Here is an 18,322-nt window from a genome sequence, read left to right on the forward strand (position 1 = left end):
ATCCTATTCTTAAGAAACTCTAGGAGGAGTTCCCGTCGTGGCGCAGTGGTTAATGAATCTAACTAGGAACCATGAGGTTGCGGGTTCAATCCCTGCCCTTGCTCAGTGGGTGAGCTGTGGTGTAAGTTGCAGATGCGGCTCAGATCCCACGTTGCTATGGCTCTGGCATAGGCCGGTGGCTACACCGATTCGACCCCTAGCCTGGGAACCTCCATATGCTGTGGGAGCGGCCCAAGAAAAGGCAAAAAGACAAAAAAAAAAAAAAAAAAAAAAAGAAAGAAAGAAAGAAAGAAACTCTAAGAAAATGATTCCAAAACCTTTTCTTGGTGAATTTCCCCAACACTCACAACCCTCGGAAAAAAAAAAAAAAATCCCTAAAGTCAGACAAGAATTCTGACAGCTATATTTGAAGCCCAAAGCTCCAAGTTCTCTTCATCTCACAGATTCCAAATTGTTAAGGGTCTCCCAAATGCTCAGCACTGAGCTGGATACAGAAAAACACAAAGCAGACACCATTCCTGACCAGATAAAGCTTTCAGGCCAACTGAGGACAAGAAGTGTAAGATACACAAAACAGTGACATAAATACATACAATAAGGCTGGAGAACAGGAGTTCCTGTTGTGGTACAGTGGAAACAAATCTGACTAGTAACCGTGAGGTTGTGAGTTTGATCCCTGGCCTCGCTCAGTAGGTTAAGGATCCAGCGTTGCTGCGAGCTGTGGTGTAGGCCGCAGACATGGCTCAGATCCTGAGTTGCTGTGGCTGTGGCATAGGCCAGCATTAGTTCTAGCCTGGGAACCTCCATATGCCTCAGATGTGGCCCTAGAAAGCAAAAAAAAAAAAAAAAAAAAAAAAAAAGGTTGGAGAACAAAGGACCAGCCGAATTATCTGGAATGGTCTACAGGCCATGCAGATGTTCACAGAGGGGAAAGAACAGAGTGCCCTGGAGTCTCTCTTCAGATATAAGCTTGGTTCCAGAACCAACCCTGTGATCTTTCTGGCCTATGCCACCTTCTTTTGGATAAAAACTGCCAGAAGTGGCCCTACCCCTCCCATCCGGTCTCCTAAATTCCTGCTTCAGTTCAATTCATCAAGTTTTCCACGGATATCAACTATGTGCAAAGTTCCTAGCTAAGAATTCGAGGATAGGTACTACATAGCACACACCCTTGAGGAATTCATAACTTGGTAACGAGAAAAATCCATGACATAGTAGGTGCATGTCTTAAGTGTTTGGAACAATACTGGGTACAAAGAGAGTGGTGGAGAGGGCTTCTGTCTCTGCCTGGGGGAAATGAGAATGGCTCTGATCATTTCAGCTGGATCTTAAGGTCTGAATCAGATTTTGCCAGGTGGGAAGAGGAGGAAAAAGTACAAAAGCCAGAAAGGAAGCACATGAGAAAAAGGTAGGAAGATATGGAGCCTACTCTGCATGGGGTGTGTGGGAGTGGGGTGTTTCTGAGCGAGGGAGAGGAACATGTTCCAGTCACGGACTTTGGCGGCTAAAAGCCCTCAGCAGGGAATATATCCCTGTTGTCCAAAAAGCAGGAGGGTTCCTGAAATCTCCACCCCCGCCTCCTCTCCCTGCCCAAGAACGGGGCAGCAACAGGGTCAGCTGGCCAGACTTCTGTCCCTATGGCCTGCCACCTCCATTCCATCATCACGCCTTGTGCTTCTCCTAATGAGATTCGAATTAGACCGCATCCCCGCACCTTCTGCCCCCTTTAGCAGGCTCTCTGGGAGCTGAGCTGCCTGAAACACCAGCACGGTGGTTAGACAGTGCCCACTCGGGTCACACTTACGTATCCCATGGACCATGGGACCAAGAGCCTGTGACACGTGCGCTGGAAATGTAAGAGTAGAAACTAGGCGATTGTCTAGAATTCGCAGCTTGCGCCAGAAGCTGCTCTGTTGGCGGAGGAGTGGGTGGAAGGAAACTGGCGCATGCGTGTGAGGCAGGCTGTGCGCGTGACCGCAAAGCGTGCAAACCTCGTGTGGGAGTACTGATTGCAAGGGCCACTGAGCTTAGAGCCTGGAGGGCAGGAGTGCTGACGGCTGTGCGTCACCGAGAAAGCGAGAGAGAGTGGGAGCAGACTGCAGGGGGAATGAATGAAGAGTCGCATTTGCATTCTCGGCAAGGAAGAAATAGTGTGGGATGGGAGGGGGTGACTGCTGGGTAGAGGAGTGTGGAAGGCTTTTAGCTGCGAAGCCCAGGCTGGCTGCAGAAAGTAGGAGGATAGCCTGCCATATATGCCTTCTGATTCCTGGGCACCTCCACCCAGCAGAGCCCTTGTTTGTGTCTCTCCCCAGGTGGCCCGCGGTCCAGGGCACAGGAACAAGTGTTGCTCTGGTGACCAGGTTCTTGGGCTGGGGAAGCTCCCTCCACACCAGCTGGTGCCCAGCAGTGCTGCAGGCTAAGCACTGTCCTTTCACCTAGTGTGCCAGGGCAGAGATGAGTTCTGCCAAAGCCATCTGTTCTGAGGGCATGGAGACACATGGCCTCAGGACTTCAGGGTGAGGCCAAGAAGGGGAGGAGAAACTCTCCCACCTGAGAGCTAGGAAGTCTAGGACCTGGCCCTGGCTCTGTGTGACCCTGGGCAAGTCACCTCACCTCTCTGGGCTTGGGTTTCCCCACTTGTACAGGAAAAGGTTTGGATTAAATGATCCTAAGGGGAACCTTGTACCTGGGGTCAGTATCTGGTCAGTGGGAGGAAGCAGGGAGAAGGAGCATCGCTTAGGAACCTGGGCAAACAGGTACGCAGGATGGCAGAATCCTGAGGACGTCTTAGTCCCCTACCTCTGCCTTCAGCAAGGGCTTTCTCCTCAGCAGCCAAGGCACCAAGGAAAGGAGAGTCTCTCCTGATAAATAACATCTTTGGTAGGGACCGTGGAGGGTGAGGGGCTTGTCCTCAACCCTTTAAGGACTCTGCACAAAAGCTTTCTGGTGTTTATAATCAGGAAGGTTTTTCTAGCCCATCCTAGTAGATTTGGAGAATTTCCTGAGTTTTCATCCCCATCACCCTGGGAGAACTTGAAATCCTACCACATCCCCTATTCACCTTCTTTCTCTTTCTCTTTTTTTTAGGGCCGCAAGTGTGGCTTATGAAAGGTCCCAGGCTACCTGCCACAACCACAGCAACAGCAGATCCAAGTTGCATCTGCGACCTACACCACAGCTCATGGCAACACCAGATCCTTAAGCCACTGAGTGAGGCCAGGGATCAAACCCATGTCCTCATGGATGCTAGTTGGCTTTGTTACCAATGAGCCACAATGGGAACTCTGAATCACCTTTTTTTTTTTTTTTTTTGGTCTTTTTGCCTTTTCTAGGGCCACTCCCATGGCATATGGAGGTTCCCAGGATAGGGGTCCAATCGGAGCTGTAGCCGCCAGCCTACACCACAGCCACAGCAACTCAGGAATCGAGCTGCATCTGTGACCTACACCACAGTTCACGGCAACACCGGATTCTTAACCCACTGAGCAAGGCCAGGGATTGAACCCGCAACCCCATGGTTCCCAGTCGGATTCATTAACCACTGAGCCCCAACAGGAACTCCTGAAACACCTTCTCTTTAAATCCACCCCCTCTCCGCCCCCCACCGTGGTGATTTTTGTTCGGTTATGGTCCTGTATTGGAGGTCCAGGTGCTGGACCAGTGGTGGTGCTGGTCAGAATGCCTCAGCTCAGCCTCTTTTAATCTTTGGATTCCGTCTATGAAGCCAAACCCTCATCCCTCTCCAGATGGAGAAAAAAGCTGGAAAGGCAAACCCCTTCCCTACATATACCCTCACTGCTGCCTTGGCTTCTTAGAGTACAGAATCTGAGGGGCAGGGCGACCTTTAGAGGGTGGTAACTGCCTGCCCCCTCAGAGAAGGTGGGCCAGAGAAAGAGAGAGGCCGCAGACTGAGAAAGAGAGGAAACGATGAGGAGGGGAGGTGGGGAGGGGTGTGTGTAGGGAGCTGGAAGGGGGGGTGGGGAGGGAGAAAAAGTTCTCTCCAACCAAGCAAAGGTGTGGAATGGGAGACCTACTGAGAAAAGAGGAGGGGACACAGCTGGACAGCAGGAGAAAGAGAAGTCTGATTGGCCAGACGCTCGCCTTGGCTGGCTCCTGTCCTGCCCCAGAAGACTATCCAGGCCCCTCTCTGTGGTCGTGACTTTTCCATCTGAGTCTTCACGTCTCTGGAAGCTGTGAGGCTCCCTTTGGAACCCAAAGAGAATACAGGGGTAAGGTTAAAGGATTTGAGGTATTAGGCTCCTTGGGATACAAATGAGGGGAGAGTTGGGGTGGGGGAGGATTGAGGTTGGGGGAGGCAGTCAAATAGCTCAGGAATTTTTCCTTCAGAGTTTTTTGATTATATACTTTGATTTGACAAAAAAATGTATATACATAATTTGATTTGGAGTAAGGTGTGAAAGGTAAGATGAAGAGACACCTCTCGCTTCCTGCCTTGACCAGCTAAAATTAAGAAATGGGAGAAACAGGAGTTCCCACTGTGGCTCAATGGTACTGAACCTGACTAGTAGCCATGAGGATGTGGGATCCCTGGCCTTGCTCAGTGGGTTAAGGATCCAGTGCTGCCATGAGCTGTGGTGTAGCTCACAAACTCACAGATGTGGCTTGGATCTGGCTGTGGCTGTGGCTGTGGTGTAGGCTGGCAGCTGCAGCACCAATTAAACTCCTGGCCTGGGAATTTCCATATGCCATAGGCGCAGCCCTAAAATAAATAAATAAATACTAGAGAACCTACTAGAGACTTGTGAGCTGCCTTTGGGGAGCTGCATTATCAGAAATACCTGGGTACCTCACACGTACACTGCACCATTTCTTGACCCACCTGTGCATTCATGGATGAACTTGCAGGAATATTTCAATTCACCAGCACATAGATGCCTAAGGAACTTTCTGGGTGTGTACACACTCCCACAAAGAGCTCTTTTGTTTCTGTAATGGTTTGTTTCTAAGAAACTGCATTTATAAGTGTATTTTAAAATTGGCATTCTTTTTTCCATTGTCATCAATTTTCAAGCCCATTGTTCCTTAAATGGACTAGGTGTTCCTGGAACTAGGCATGCCTTATTTATTTCTGGGCCCCAGAGACAAGTCCAGGACCTGTAACTATTAAGATACCCCATAAATGTTTGTTGAGCAAAAGCATGAATGAATCTTTTTTAAAAAACTGTAGGATCCATTGATGGTGCTGTTTCTCTAAATCTAGTTCAGCGGCTAATGGTTGGAGCCCAAGTGACTATGAGAGAACATCTGTGTAAATGCGGGAGCGTGTGCCTAGTTAGTAGGCAGGTGTGTAGACAAGGGATGGTGCAGGAGTGTGTCTGTGTTGAGCCTTTGCCGGGCGCCTGCACATACGTGCCTAAGCGAGTGAATTTCGATGTGTGGATGAGCGTGTAAAGAGATCAATGTGGAGTGGCAGTGAGGGGGGCTGGCAGGAGATACACACCTAGACTTGGCCCCTGCCTTGAGAGAGCCTTCCCACGCAGCAGAGGCATTGAGTGCGTGACGAACGGCTTAAGAATCTGTGAGTGTGGGGGTGGGAAGTGGGGTGAGTGTGTGTGGAGTTCCCACAAAGCTGTCCTCCTTCTGCCCACTCCCCGGGGCTGGCCACAGAAGGGATGCAGCCCCATTCTCATCCCGTCTCCCACCTGCAGGGCCCCCATGAAGCTCCTGGCTCTCCTGAGCCTGCTGGCCCTGATGCTGCAGGAAGCGGGCACAGCATTCCTCCCAGAGAAGGAGAGGGAGAGGGGAGAAGACCGCCTGCACAGGGAAAGCAATTCTTCCACAGCTCTGCATCTGGGGGACTATACCCTGAGCCCGGACAGCCACGATGGGGTCCTTGACCTGAGCAACTATGAAGAGCTCACGGACTACGGGGACCAGCTCCCGAAGGTGAGGGACATGCAGCAGAGGACTGCGTTCCCTGCGACAAACAGGGCCAGAGGCTCCTCTCCGCCTACCCCAGAACACAGGTGTCTCAAGCCTCCATCTTTCTCTAGGAGGTAGAAATTCTTCACTTAGATAACACTAAGAAAGGGGACACAAGGGTGCATTTGGGTTAAGGATCGGGCTTGTCTCTGCAGCTGCTCAGGTCCCTGCTGTGGCTCGGGTTCAGTCCCTGGCCCAGGAACTTCCACATGCTGCAGGCAAGGCTGAAAAAAGAGAACGAGGACACAAAATTTCAGTTCCTTTGTCTATAGCAAACTTGGTGGGAATTCCCGTCGTGGCTCAGTGGTTAACGAATCCGACTAGGAACCATGAGGTTGCAGGTTCGATCCCTGGCTTTGCTCAGTGGGTTAAGGATCCGGATCCGTTGCCGTGAGCTGTGGTGTGTGGGTTGCAGACACAGCTCAGATCCAGCATTGCTGTGGCTCTGGTGTAGGCTGGCGGCTATAGCTCCAATTGGACCCCTAGCCTGGGAACCTCCATATGGAAAAAAAAAAAAAAAAAAAAAAAAAAAAAACTTGGTGGGACTTCCCTAAGAAGTCATATCTCCCTTGGAGTTCCTGTTGTGGCTCAGCTGGTTAAGAATCTGATTACTGGTAGTTCCTGTCTTGGTGAAGCAGAAATGAATCTGACTAGTATCCATGAGGATTTGGGTTTGAGCCCTGGCCTCACTCAGTGAGTTAAGGATCTGGTATTGCCACAAGCTGCAGTGTAGGTTGCAGATGTGGCTTGGATCTGGTGTTGCTGTGGTTGTGGTATAGGCCGGCAGCTTCAGCTCTGATTTGACCCCTAGCCTGGAAATTTCCATATGCTGTAGGTGCAGCCCTAAAAAGACGAAAGAAAGAAAGGAGGGAAGGAAGGGAGGGAGGAAGGAAAGGAGAAAAAAATGTTCGCTGAAGTTCCCAGAATCCAAAGTTAAGTCGCTCTCATGCAAAAGCTGGCTTACTGTGTTCTGTGCCTCCAGGTTAAAGGGGCCAGCCTGGCTTCGCCAACCAGGGCAAGTTCCACTCAGAGCATGAAGCCTCCAAGGACACCCCCTTCAAGCCCCACAGTGGCCAGGCCTACTGCACTGAGCCCGCCGGGTTCCCCAACCAGCCATGGTAAGTTCACAGGCACAGGTCTCAGTATCCACAGGTCATGGACCATGCAACTGTGACCCAGCGCCAGGGGAACCAAAACGGAGTGTAGTCAGGCCTGCCCTGGAGACAGGAAGTGGAGGGTCCAGGGCCCTTACCAGCAGGGAGAGGAGGGGAAACAGCCACGGGGGGCGGGGGGGGGGGGATCACAGAGAGTGTCTGTCTGGCTGTCCCTTATGCTTCTGCCTGAGTGCACAAGCCGGATGGATAGGAGGCAAAGACATGCAAGAACTCTGCTGTGCCTAGCAAAGCCACCTACCTTAATTAACAACATCGCTGGGGGAGCAGGTTGAGTGGTAATTAGATTAGAGACAATTAAAAGCCTGGAGAGAAGAATAAATAACTTTGTGGATGTCATTTGGCATGGGGGCAAATGAAGCAGTCATTCTGCTGTTCAGCTTGAATTCCCTCCATAGCAGCTCTCCCCTCCCCGAGGCCCTCCTAGAGACTGGCATGCTGGCGTATCTGGCAGCAGGGGGTGGCACTCTGCTGGGGACCAGAATTGAAGCAGAGAGGGAGGCAGTTCGTTCCTGACTTGCTTGCTCTCAGTTCCTGTTCTCCTCTTGAGATGTTTGCCTGGGGCGCGTGTAGGGTTAACGAGGCTTCAGTAGAGAAAACACTTTAGTCAGGAATCCATGACCTCCCAGGCTTAAGGAGACCAAAAAGGGCTTCAGTTGGACCTGCCATTTGAGGCCTGGGGATAAGAAAGATGCTAGGACCCTCTCTGCTCCAAGTACACTGTCTGGTCATGACAGGTGAAGAAGAGCTGTCTCTTTATCTTGGGTCCGTGTCACTACCAACAGACTTCTCCCTTGAGTGGGACTTGCAGTCGCCTCCAGTAATCTCTGTCCTTTTTTTTTTTTTTTTGCTTTTTTTGCTTTTTAGGGCTGTGTCTGCGGCATGTGGAAGTTCCCAGTCTAGGGGTAGAATTAGAGCTTCAGCTGTTGGCCTGCGCCACAGCCACAGCAATGCAGGATCTGAGCTGCATCTGCAACCTACACCACAGCTTGCAGCCATACCGGATCCTTAACCCACTGAGCAAGGCCAGGGATGGAACCCACATCCTCATGGATCCTAGTCGGTTCATTAACCATTGAGCCACGAAGGGAACCCCACCTCTGTCCTTTCTAATAGTGAGGGATGGAAACCTCTTTCACTCTTCAGTAAAACCTTCCCCAATTTTTTTTTTTTTTTTTTTTTTTTTTTTAGTATTTTTTTGACCAAGCCCATGACATGCAAAAGTTTCCAGGCCAGGGATCACACTCATGCTACAGCTGTAACCAGAACCACAGCAGCAACAACACTGGGTCACTAACTGCTAGGCCACCAGGGAACTCCAAAAGCATCCCAATTTTTTTTTTTTTTTTTGGTCTTTTTTTGCTATTTCTTGGGCCGCTCCCACGGCATATGGAGGTTCCCAGGCTAGGGGTTGAATCGGAGCTGCAGCCACCGGCCTACACCAGAGCCACAGCAACGCGGGATCCGAGCCGCGTCTGCAACCTACACCACAGCTCACGGCAACGCCGGATCGTTAACCCACTGAGCAAGGGCAGGGACCGAACCCGCAACCTCATGGTTCCTAGCCGGATTCATTAACCACTGCGCCACGACGGGAACTCCGCATCCCAATTTTTTAAAGCCAGTCTGAAATCAATGACCTGGCCTAAGTTTCATGTCCACTTGTCGTGGACCGAGAACAGCAGAGAGCTGTTTCCCAATAGAAAACTGAGATGCTGAGAATTCCTGTTGTGGCTCAGGGGAAACAAACCCAACTAGTATCCATGAGGATGTGGGTTCAATCCCTGGCCTCGCTCAGTGGGTTAAGGATCCACTGTTGCCCTGAGCTGTGGTTAGGTCTCAGACTCAACTTGGATCCCACGTCACTGTGGCTGTGATGTGGGCCAGCAACTGCAGCTCCAATTTGACCCCTAGCCTGGGAACTTCCATATGCCCCGGGTGCGGCCCTAAAAAGCAAAAAAAAACGAAAAAAAGAAAAAGACAAACTGAGATGCTGATACTGTAAGAAGGGGAAATGAATCCTGGGCAGGCACTGTCCACTCCACCTTGGCTTTATAATCCTTTTTGGAGCCACACAGAACATGCCTAAGTCCTCGCGCACAAGGCAGGTAGCAGAGTCAAGAGCCACTGGCCACTCCACTGAATTCTGGCTTTATTCCATCTTCAGTTCACCTTTTGGGATCAGTGAGGAGCTTTATGGAAAAGAGATCGCAGAAGTCCTAGAAATACCCACATAGGCCCCAGAAAACCTACACAAGACCAGGGTCTGATGAAGGCACTCATGGGCTTGGAATGTTATGGGTAATAACTGAGGGCAAATCTGCTCCTCTTAGATCAAGGGCTGAGTGCCAGGCTGGCAGCAGCCAACAGCACTGCATTGTGACAGTCAGTCTGGGCAACAAACAACCCAAGAGGACACAGATGACCATGGCTCAGACACTCTCTGGGGTGGGGCCATTCGTCCCAGAGGCTGAAGAGAGTCTGACGGGGTTGGGGGGGGTTGTCTCCCTCTGTTCTGTCTTCCACCTGCACCAGGCCTGCCAACCTGTCTGGTGTGCGTGTGCCTTGGTTCCTCCGTGTACTGCGATGATACAGACCTGGAAAACATTCCTCCTCTTCCCCAGACAACCACCTACCTGTACGCCCGCTTCAACCGCATCAACCACATCCGAGCTGGAGACTTCAAAGGGCTGAGTATGCAATGTGCTGGCAAAAGAAAAACGTGGTAGCAGAAGGGATTCCCCAGGGTTCTTCTTCCCCTTGCCACCCGGCCACATTGAACCATCACCTGCATTGGCCTTTTCCTGTTAGCTTTCGGTCTTTGCAGCGAACAAGTAGAAATAGCCCCAAGTCTAATTCCTTTCCTTGAAGATTTTAGACGGCAGAAGTGACCTGGTCTTGTTTTTTCTCCTCCAAGCCGTGAGACGCTGGGGAGGAAGTGCTCACCCCTGCGTTTTCAAGATGTCCCTGTACTGTCCTGGCCTCTGGACAAGGCCATGCTTAGACTTAGTGTCTCTCTCTGTCTGTCTCTCTGTCTCTGTCTCTCTCTCTGGCCATTCCTGCAGCATGTGGAAGTTCCTGGGCCAGCGATCAAACCCACACCACAGCAGCAACCCAAGCTGCTGTAGTGACAGCGCCAGATCCTTAACCCACTGCACTACAAGAGAACTCCAAGACCCCATCTCTTAGTATAGAGACTCTACCACTAATTACTGTCAGCCTCCCTGAACTTCAGTGTCCTTTTACATAAACTAATAGATGGGAGTGAGATGGATCCAGGGGTTCCTGTTGGTTTTACCCCTAAAAAAGGCTTCTTCCAAGCCAGTCCACACAGGACAGAACTCCAGTGGAAAGGATTGAAGACTCCCAGGGATTTTCCAGGATAGTGTAAGGTTATTCCTTCGGGTTTGGACCTGATGCAGGTGGAGCTGGCTAGCAGCTCCTGCACTGAGAGGGAGGGAACAGGCCACCACTGGCTCAGGCAGGGACCCAGGAAGATGGCGAGTCCCTGTTTCTTTGTTCTGCCCTGTGCCCTTAGCAAAACTGAAGAGGATTGACCTCTCCAGCAACTTCATCTCCTCCATCGACGATGATGCCCTCCTCCTGCTGCCTGATCTGCAGGACCTAATCCTCATTGAGAACCAGCTGGCGGCACTGCCTACACTGCCCACTGCCATTGAGGTCCTGGACGTCCGCCTGAACCGGCTCCGGAGCTCCGGGATACAGCCTGGAGCCTTCAGGGTGAGCCAGGGAAAATTAAATCCCATTTTTTTTTTCATCTATTCTCATTTTTAAAATAAAAGTTCTTTTTGTTGCAAGAAACTAATTCTAACTCAAGAAAAGTGTATTTTCCAATACGCCATCCCAAGAATCTCTGTGAAAAGAAAGCTCGGCCTCGTGGGCCTGTTACTGGGAAGGGGGGCAGGCAGTGTCAGAAAGCCTCAGCAGATCTCCCTGTCTCTTTTTGAGGCATGTGGTCTCTTGGCTTGATTCTGTGCATTCACCTCTCTGCACACTCAGCTTCTGCTCCCCTAAACTCAGCCTTACATGTGACTCGACTTACAGTAGTACTGGCTCCAGCCCTAATTCCTCCACACTCTTTTTTTTTTTTTCTTTTTGGTCTTCTTGTCTTTTAGAGCTCCCACAGCACATGGAGGTTCCCAGACTAGGGATCCAAAGAGAACTGTAGCTGCTAGTTTATGCCAGAGCCACAGCAACACGGAATCCAAGCTGCATCTGCGACCTACACCACAGCTCATGGCAATGCCAGATCCTTAACCCACTGAGCAAGGCCAGGGATCAAACCCACATCCTCATGGATGTTCGTCGGGTTTGTTAACCACTGAGCCACGACAGGAACTCCTCCTCCACCCCCTTATATTTCCAATACCCACCACTTACTGACTGATCGCTGTCTTCCTATGATATTCACTAGGGGCAATCTGATTGGTCACTGATCTTTCTGTAATCAAATGTTCGAGAGAGACAATCCGATTGGTCACTGGCCACATCTGATGAGAAAGGCTAAAGATGGCACAAATATAGCCCCCTGTGCTGCCCACTCAACAGGGCCAGTTCCAATGAGGAAATGAAGACGGGTGTGTGACACCCCCAGCTCCGTCATGCTGTATAGGCACTTTATGTCCCTTGTGCCTGTGGCTCTCAATGTGCTGGTCCAAATATTTCCAGAACATGCTCTCCATAGCTGCTCCAGATTTAGCAGCAGGAGACTTTTCATTCAGGAAAGTCTCTTCGGATAGCTGAGATGTTGAGGCTGGGCTGAAAGGTCCCCTGTCCTCCTTCACCACCCCCCACCACCTCCTGCCTCCCTACCCCTTGCCTGCTCCTCCCCACATCCTCACTGACTCGCCCCAATTCCTTCACACTCCCCCAGCTGCTAGCATCTCAGCCGAAGTGGCTTTTCCTTCTGCATCCAAGGGGAGGTCACGCCTGTGAGCTCCTGAGAGGCCAACCTCCCCCTGAAGTGCCCAGAGTGGAACCTGACCTGGGACTGAGGCCCAGGAGGCTCTGAGAGAACAGACAGGGTCACGTGGGGCATCCAGGGCCCCCAGCACCCACCAGCCTCCCACGCCCTCTGCCTCCTCCCCAGGCACTGGAGAAGCTGCAGTTCCTCTACCTGGCTGACAACCTGCTGGACTCCATCCCTGGGCCTCTGCCCCTGAGCCTGCGCTCTCTGCACCTGCAGGTGAGCAGCCTTCCCAGGAGCAAGGGAGCAGAACAGCAAGGAGCTCAGACTGTAGGGAGCATCCTTAAGCAGCAGCGGCCTCCGTCACTGAGAGGAATTGGGGTCATGGGCTCTTTCAGATCATTGTCTGCAGCTTCAGTTTGATTTCTTCCCCTTCCTTCTCTTTCAAACACTCCTCCCTCCACGTCCTTATCCCATCTCACCCTGTCGCATGTTCCTTGTCCCCCTCCTTTCTTCCCTCTGTCTCCACTCTTCTCTTCATCCCACTTTTTTTTTTTTTTTTCCTTTTTAGGGCCGCACCCATGGCACATGAAGGTTCCCAGGCTAGGGGCCAAACCAGAACTGTAGCTGCTGGCCCACACCATAGCCATAGCAACACAGGATCCTTAAGCCACTGAGCAAGGCCAGGGATCGAACCTGCATGCTCATGGATGCTAGTCAAATTCATTAATGGCCAAGCCATGGCTGGAACTCCTTCCCTTCGTCCCTCTTAATCTCCTTTCTCTTTCCATCCATCCTCCATGGGTCTCCTCCCCTCCCTCCCCCTGTAGCTCAGCCTTGACCTTATGTGCCTTGGTTTCTCCAGTTGTAAGAGGGAGGCAGCTGGTGGGGCTGGTAGATTGAGATGCGCCTGCAGTGCTGCCTGAGGGCAGATTCTCCAGGCAGAGCCTCAAAGCTGTCTGGTGTGTTCTTTCCAGAATAACATGATAGAGACCCTGCAGAGGGACACCTTCTGTGACCCTGAGGAGCACAAACACACCCGGAGGCAGCTGGAAGACATCCGCCTGGATGGCAATCCCATCAACCTGAGCCTCTTCCCCAGCGCCTACTTCTGCCTGCCTCGGCTCCCCATAGGCCGCTTCACCTAGCTCACCCCTTCCACTCCTCCCAGGTAAGATCAAGGGCAAGGGCCTCCCGGGCCATGCAGCTCAGTCCTTGTCTCTAAACAGTGGTCTTTCATCCAGGCATTAATCAGCTTCATGATCCAATTGCAAAAATTCCTGCCTCCCCCCACCGGCCCTCCCAACACACACTGAAATGTCCTTCAGGAGCCAATTTGCATTTCTCCATCCTCTCTCCTTAACACATTATGGCTCCTGGCTCATAGAATAGAGACATCTGCAGCAAAGCTCTTTCCCATATTCCCCATCCCTCCTACCCATACAGAATGCCAAGAAAACCATGTAAGAGGAAGAGGAGAAACAGAAAGAAGGGGGGATGGAGGAGAAGCAGTGATGTGCCGGAGCCGGCTCTTACTACTAGGCTTGCAAGAAATGATTATTAAATTTTCCAGAATTTTGCAAGCCAGCTGTTTAAGAACTGCCATTATTAAAAGTTGAATAAATTGCAATTAAATATGTGATGTTGAAACTTATCACTGCCCAATTGTGGTTTTGCTATGCTCCATGCTCTTGAACTTATGTCCATGGTATCTGCATGGTGGAAATACTGTATAATGACAGTATTGCTATGATCCATGCTCTTGAACTTATGTCCATGGTATCTGCATGGGGGAAATACTGTATAATGACATGCTACTACTGCCCATCTCTTCCCAACTCTTCTCTCAGTGGCATCACATTGGTAGTTTGAAATTAGCCATGATGGGAGTGTTTATACCATGGAAATCAGTAAATGCTACATGTTTGGATTTCTTTTTCTTTTCTTTCTTTCTTTCTTTGTGTGTGTGTGTGTGTGTGTGTGTGTGTGTGAGTGTGTGTGTGTGAAAGAGAGAACTCGTTGTTAAGCATTTGACAGCACACCACTGAGGAGAAAGACCAATCATTTAAACTAGCCCTTCCCCTGGAGTTCCCGTCGTGGCTCAGTGGTTAATGAATCCGCAGGTTCTATCCCTGGCCTTGCTCAGTGGGTTGCCATGAGCTGTGGTGTAGGTTGCAGACACGGCTCAGACCCCACGTTGCTGTGGCTCTGGCGTAGGCTAGTGGCTACAGCTCCAATTAGACCCCTAGCCTGGGAACCGCCACATGCCACTGGAGCGGCCCTAAAAAAGGCAAAAAGACCAAAAAAAAAAAAAAAAACAAAACAAAACTAGCCTTCCTCCTACCTCCAGGCTACCCCATAGGGGATAGGGTAGAGATTCCATAGGGCTTTTCAAAATTTCTTGCTTTTCTTAAGCCAGGGCTTCCTATTAGATTTGGAGGGAGCCATTCCTAAGGGTGGAGAACTGATATGAATCTTCACCTGGATGCCCTTCCTGTAGAGCTTACCTATGCCAGACTCAATGACCAGCCTCTGAGTGTGGATGGCTCAGCCCCTGGTTCCTGGATTTGCTCTCTTCCATGTTTAACCACCAGAGGGCAGCCTTGTGCAAAGATAAATAAATACAATTACTCACCTGCAACCTTGGATCCTTGGGTGCGGCTTGCTGTGCTGGGAGGATGAAAAGAAGGGTAGCTATGATCTAGCCAGCTTGCTCCTTGAATTTTAATGGAAGGAGCAATGTCACCCTTCTCCTGCTCCTTATAAGGACATGTTGGTCATGGAAGGTGTAATAGACGAGTATCAGGTGTTGACTGAATCATGAAAGAGGGGTGAGGCAGGCAATTCATACATTCATTCAGCAAGGATTTTACTGAGCACCTACCTGCCATGTGCAGATGATTTGCAACAGACATATTCCTTTTCCTTGTGGCGCTTAGAATCTAACGTGGAAGATACCTGTTAAATAATCATACAAATAACTATACTATTCAACTCGTGATAAATACCATAAAAGGGATATACAGAACACTATGAGAACTTACAAGTGGGGGACAAGTGTAAGGGTCCAGGAGACCCTGAAGAATCGATGTCTAAGCTGAAGTAAGAGGAGTTAGCCAGGGCAGCCACTCAAGGTCCCAGGTGGTCTCCAAGTCTGGGTTGACAGGTGTGTCTTGTGGCTCGTGTGGAAAGGAACCCATTCATCTGCTTCCCCTGCCTCTGCTTACCACTTGTCCAGGCACAGTGGAGCCTCAGGACAGCCCTGTAAGCAGACCAGTTTGAGAGTATTATCATTTGAGAACTAAAGAAGATAAAGCAATTACCTCCGCTCACATGGCTGGCTGAGGCTTGGAGCAAGACCCAACACACAGGCTGCAAACTGAGAGTGGGAATTTCTTGAAGGTGGTGACAGGGGCCTGGCACAGTTGCTACCATGCCTACTCCTGCTCTCCTCAAGGATCCAAGGATTCCAGGAGCCAAAGTGAGCCATAAGTCACTCACGCTCCATCTCTCTCATCCTCCAGTTCCATCCTCTTCCATATCCTGCTTTATTCAGTTCTGACAAGGCCTAGACATGCAATAGCTGAAAGCCTCAAGATCCCCAAGGGCGAGAAACCCTGACCTGAAATAATCCAATGAAAAAATCAGAAGAAATTTTCCACAACTGGGCCTCTTGGGTACTAGAAGCCACATCATACCCACATGCCCCAGGGTTATGTGTGCTAAGTACAGAAAGTCATCTGACCCCAGTTCTACTGTGGGACAGAGGGATGAACAATTTCTAATAGAAGCTCTTATGCACATCAGCTCACCCAATCCCAACCAACACCCTAGACAATAGGGATTTCTTTCTTTTTATTTTATTTTATTTATTTATTTATTTATTTTGTCTTTTGTCTTTTTTTTTAGGGCCGCACCCACAGCACATGGAGGTTCCCAGGCTAGGGGTCTAATCAGAGCTACAGCTGCCAGCTCACACCACAGCCATAGCAACACCAGATCCGAGCCGCCTCTGTGACCTACACCACAGCTCATGGCAATGATGGATCCTTAACCCACTGAATAAGGCCAGGGATCGAACCCGCAACCTCATGGTTCCTAGTCGGATTCGTTTCTGCTGTGCCATGACAGGGACTCTCTTTTTTTCTTTTTATTTTCTTTCTTCCTTTTTTTTTTTTTTTTTTGGCTGCCCCACAGCCAGGGATCAGATCCAAGCCACAGTTGCAAGCTATACCACAGTTGCGGCAAGGTCAGATCCTTTAACCCACTGTGCCCGGCCCGGTATCCAACCTGTGTTCTGGCGCTGCTGATCTCGTTGCTCCACAGCAGGAACTCCAATAGTAGGGATGTTTAGCCCCACACTCCCACACTGAAGACGAGGAAACGAACTTCTGAAAGGGAGGTACCCAAGTTCACACAGCAAATAAATGGCAGGATTCAAACCCAGGTTCGAACCTAGGTTCCTCTCACAGCTCACTTCAATGTAGGCACCCCTTTCAAGGCCAAAGGAGGCAGATTCTTGACAGCTGCTTCCCTGAGGCCACGGCTGTGCTGGGTAGGATTTCCCCAAGGGCCTGCTGCCTCTGCAGCTGTCTCCTAACTAATCCCCCATTTTCGGCTAAGGAAACCCGAGGAATAGAAAGAATGCCCTTTTTGGCTGCTTCCCTGAAGACATTCTGAACAGAGCATCTGCCCCTTGGCCTCTCCCTTGATCCAAGGAGTAGGGCAGAGAGAGAAATTCAGGAGGTTCCCAGCAGCTGTTGCATCTTGACATGAGGGAGCTGGGGCTCTTGCTTCTCAGGGGCCTGAAGAAATTAGGGTGGACACCGGGCAAGGGAAACAGAGCATCTTTATCCAGGCTGAGGGTCTCCTGTTCTGAGGTAAGGGTGGGTGTGACCCGGCCCCGAGGAGAAAAGGGAGAGCAGAGAAGGGGGCTGTGGGGGTCCAGTCAGGTGTGGGGAAGGCCTCACTGCTGATGCCAGCGGGCAGTGCTAGCTTGGCTTTATGAATTCATTTAGGCTTTTTAGGGTCACACCAGTGGCATGCAGAGGTTCCCAGGCTAGGCATTGAATCAGAGCTATTGCTGCCGACCTATACCACAGACACAGCAACACCAGATCGGAGCCGTATTTGCAACCTCACTGCTGCTCATAGCAACACTGGATCCTTAACCCACTGAGCAAAGCCAGGGATCGAACGTGCGTCCTCATGGATACTAGTCAGATTCATTTCCACTGAGCCATGGTGGGAACTCCCAGCTCTAGCTTGGCTTTCAATCCATCTCTTCCAAGAGCCAGACATTCCTAGCGTCACTCATCCAGATCCTTAGTGGCAGTCAGTCCCTGTGCTCGACCTGGGCGACCTTGGTGAGGACCCTTGCTCTTGGGCAGCTCCCTGGTGGCCCTCCTGTGGGCCCTGAGGGCAGGGGAGTGCCTCCCCTCTTTGTAGCACCCCATGGCCCTCGAGAGGGTTCGAGTTTCCAGTCAGGCACCCTGACCAGTTCTGTGACTGTCGTGGGAGGAGGCAAAGAGAAAGAGGCCAGGGTGAGTTTGCAGTGACTGCCTCTCCACCTGCCCATCCTCAGCCCCACCGCCAGGCCCAGGGCAGGAGGAAGGGGCTGCTGGAGGGGCTGGACCTAAATCCGCTCAGGAGCCAGGGAGTATTTCCTCACCCTGACCTTGCCTAGACGTCCTCCCTGCTGCCTTTTCCCTTTAGTTTCCTCCCTGAATAATCATCTCTTATCCTTATGTTGTAAACGTGCACTTTACAGATCTCTTTGACATATGGGCTCGAATTTATAGTCCCAATAAGTCTGTGGGGAAGGTATTATTTTCCCTACTTGGGAAAATGGGAGGCTTCGTGATTCGTTCAAGAGAAAGATGACTTAACATATCGAAACACGAGAGCGGGGGAGGTGGAGGGACAGCCGTCATTTCTTGAGAATTCCTGTGGAAGAACTGGAAATCCCATCCCCAGCTGCCGAAGCACTGGATTAGTACGCCCCCACCCCACCCCCCCGCCATTCCCCAAGAGCTCTTTGAAAAGCAAGGAGCAGGAAAAGCATCTCTCAGGCTGGAAGAATGGGCAACACCCACAGAGCTGTGGACCTGCATCCTGATGGGCACGGGAGGTGATGGGGCCAAGGCAGCTGCTGTGAATTTCAGCCCAGGCAAAGCCCAGGGCTCAAGGACACACTGCCCCCCAACACCTGCTCTGCCCCCCACCCTGGCAGGCACGTGGACTGCCCAGCAGCCACATGCCCCCATCTATGTCCTTCTTG

At 50.9% G+C, this 18,322-nt stretch overlaps 1 protein-coding gene across 2 annotated transcripts; it reads left to right on the forward strand.

Annotated features, from left to right (window-relative positions):
- Positions 1 to 4,186: 4,186 nt before the first annotated feature.
- On the forward strand, positions 4,187 to 13,696 carry OPTC (opticin). Of its 2 annotated transcripts, NM_214008.1 has the most exon segments (8): positions 4,187 to 4,229; positions 5,670 to 5,907; positions 6,926 to 7,061; positions 9,645 to 9,809; positions 10,654 to 10,856; positions 12,226 to 12,321; positions 13,020 to 13,213; positions 13,489 to 13,696. In NM_214008.1, coding segments are annotated over 6 exon segments (1,002 nt in total). In that variant the 5' UTR covers positions 4,187 to 4,229; positions 5,670 to 5,676; the 3' UTR covers positions 13,191 to 13,213; positions 13,489 to 13,696.
- The last annotated feature ends 4,626 nt before the right edge of the window (positions 13,697 to 18,322 follow it).

The sequence above is a fragment of the Sus scrofa genome, chromosome 9 (genome assembly GCF_054392235.1).
Source record: "Sus scrofa isolate SSC_HxYL_T2T_F1_AM1 chromosome 9, Sscrofa_HxYL_maternal_Yorkshire_Landrace_v2.0, whole genome shotgun sequence".
Classification (NCBI taxonomy): domain Eukaryota; kingdom Metazoa; phylum Chordata; class Mammalia; order Artiodactyla; family Suidae; genus Sus; species Sus scrofa.

Coding starts and splice junctions, on each gene's coding strand:
- OPTC (XM_084974581.1), top strand. CDS start 5,677: ATGAAGCTCCTGGCTCTCCTGAGCCTGCTGGCCCTGATGCTGCAGGAA. Junction 7,062..9,650: donor GGGTTCCCCAACCAGCCATG/GTAAGTTCACAG, acceptor CACCTGCACCAG/GCCTGCCAACCTGTCTGGTG. Junction 12,322..13,019: donor TGCGCTCTCTGCACCTGCAG/GTGAGCAGCCTT, acceptor TGTTCTTTCCAG/AATAACATGATAGAGACCCT.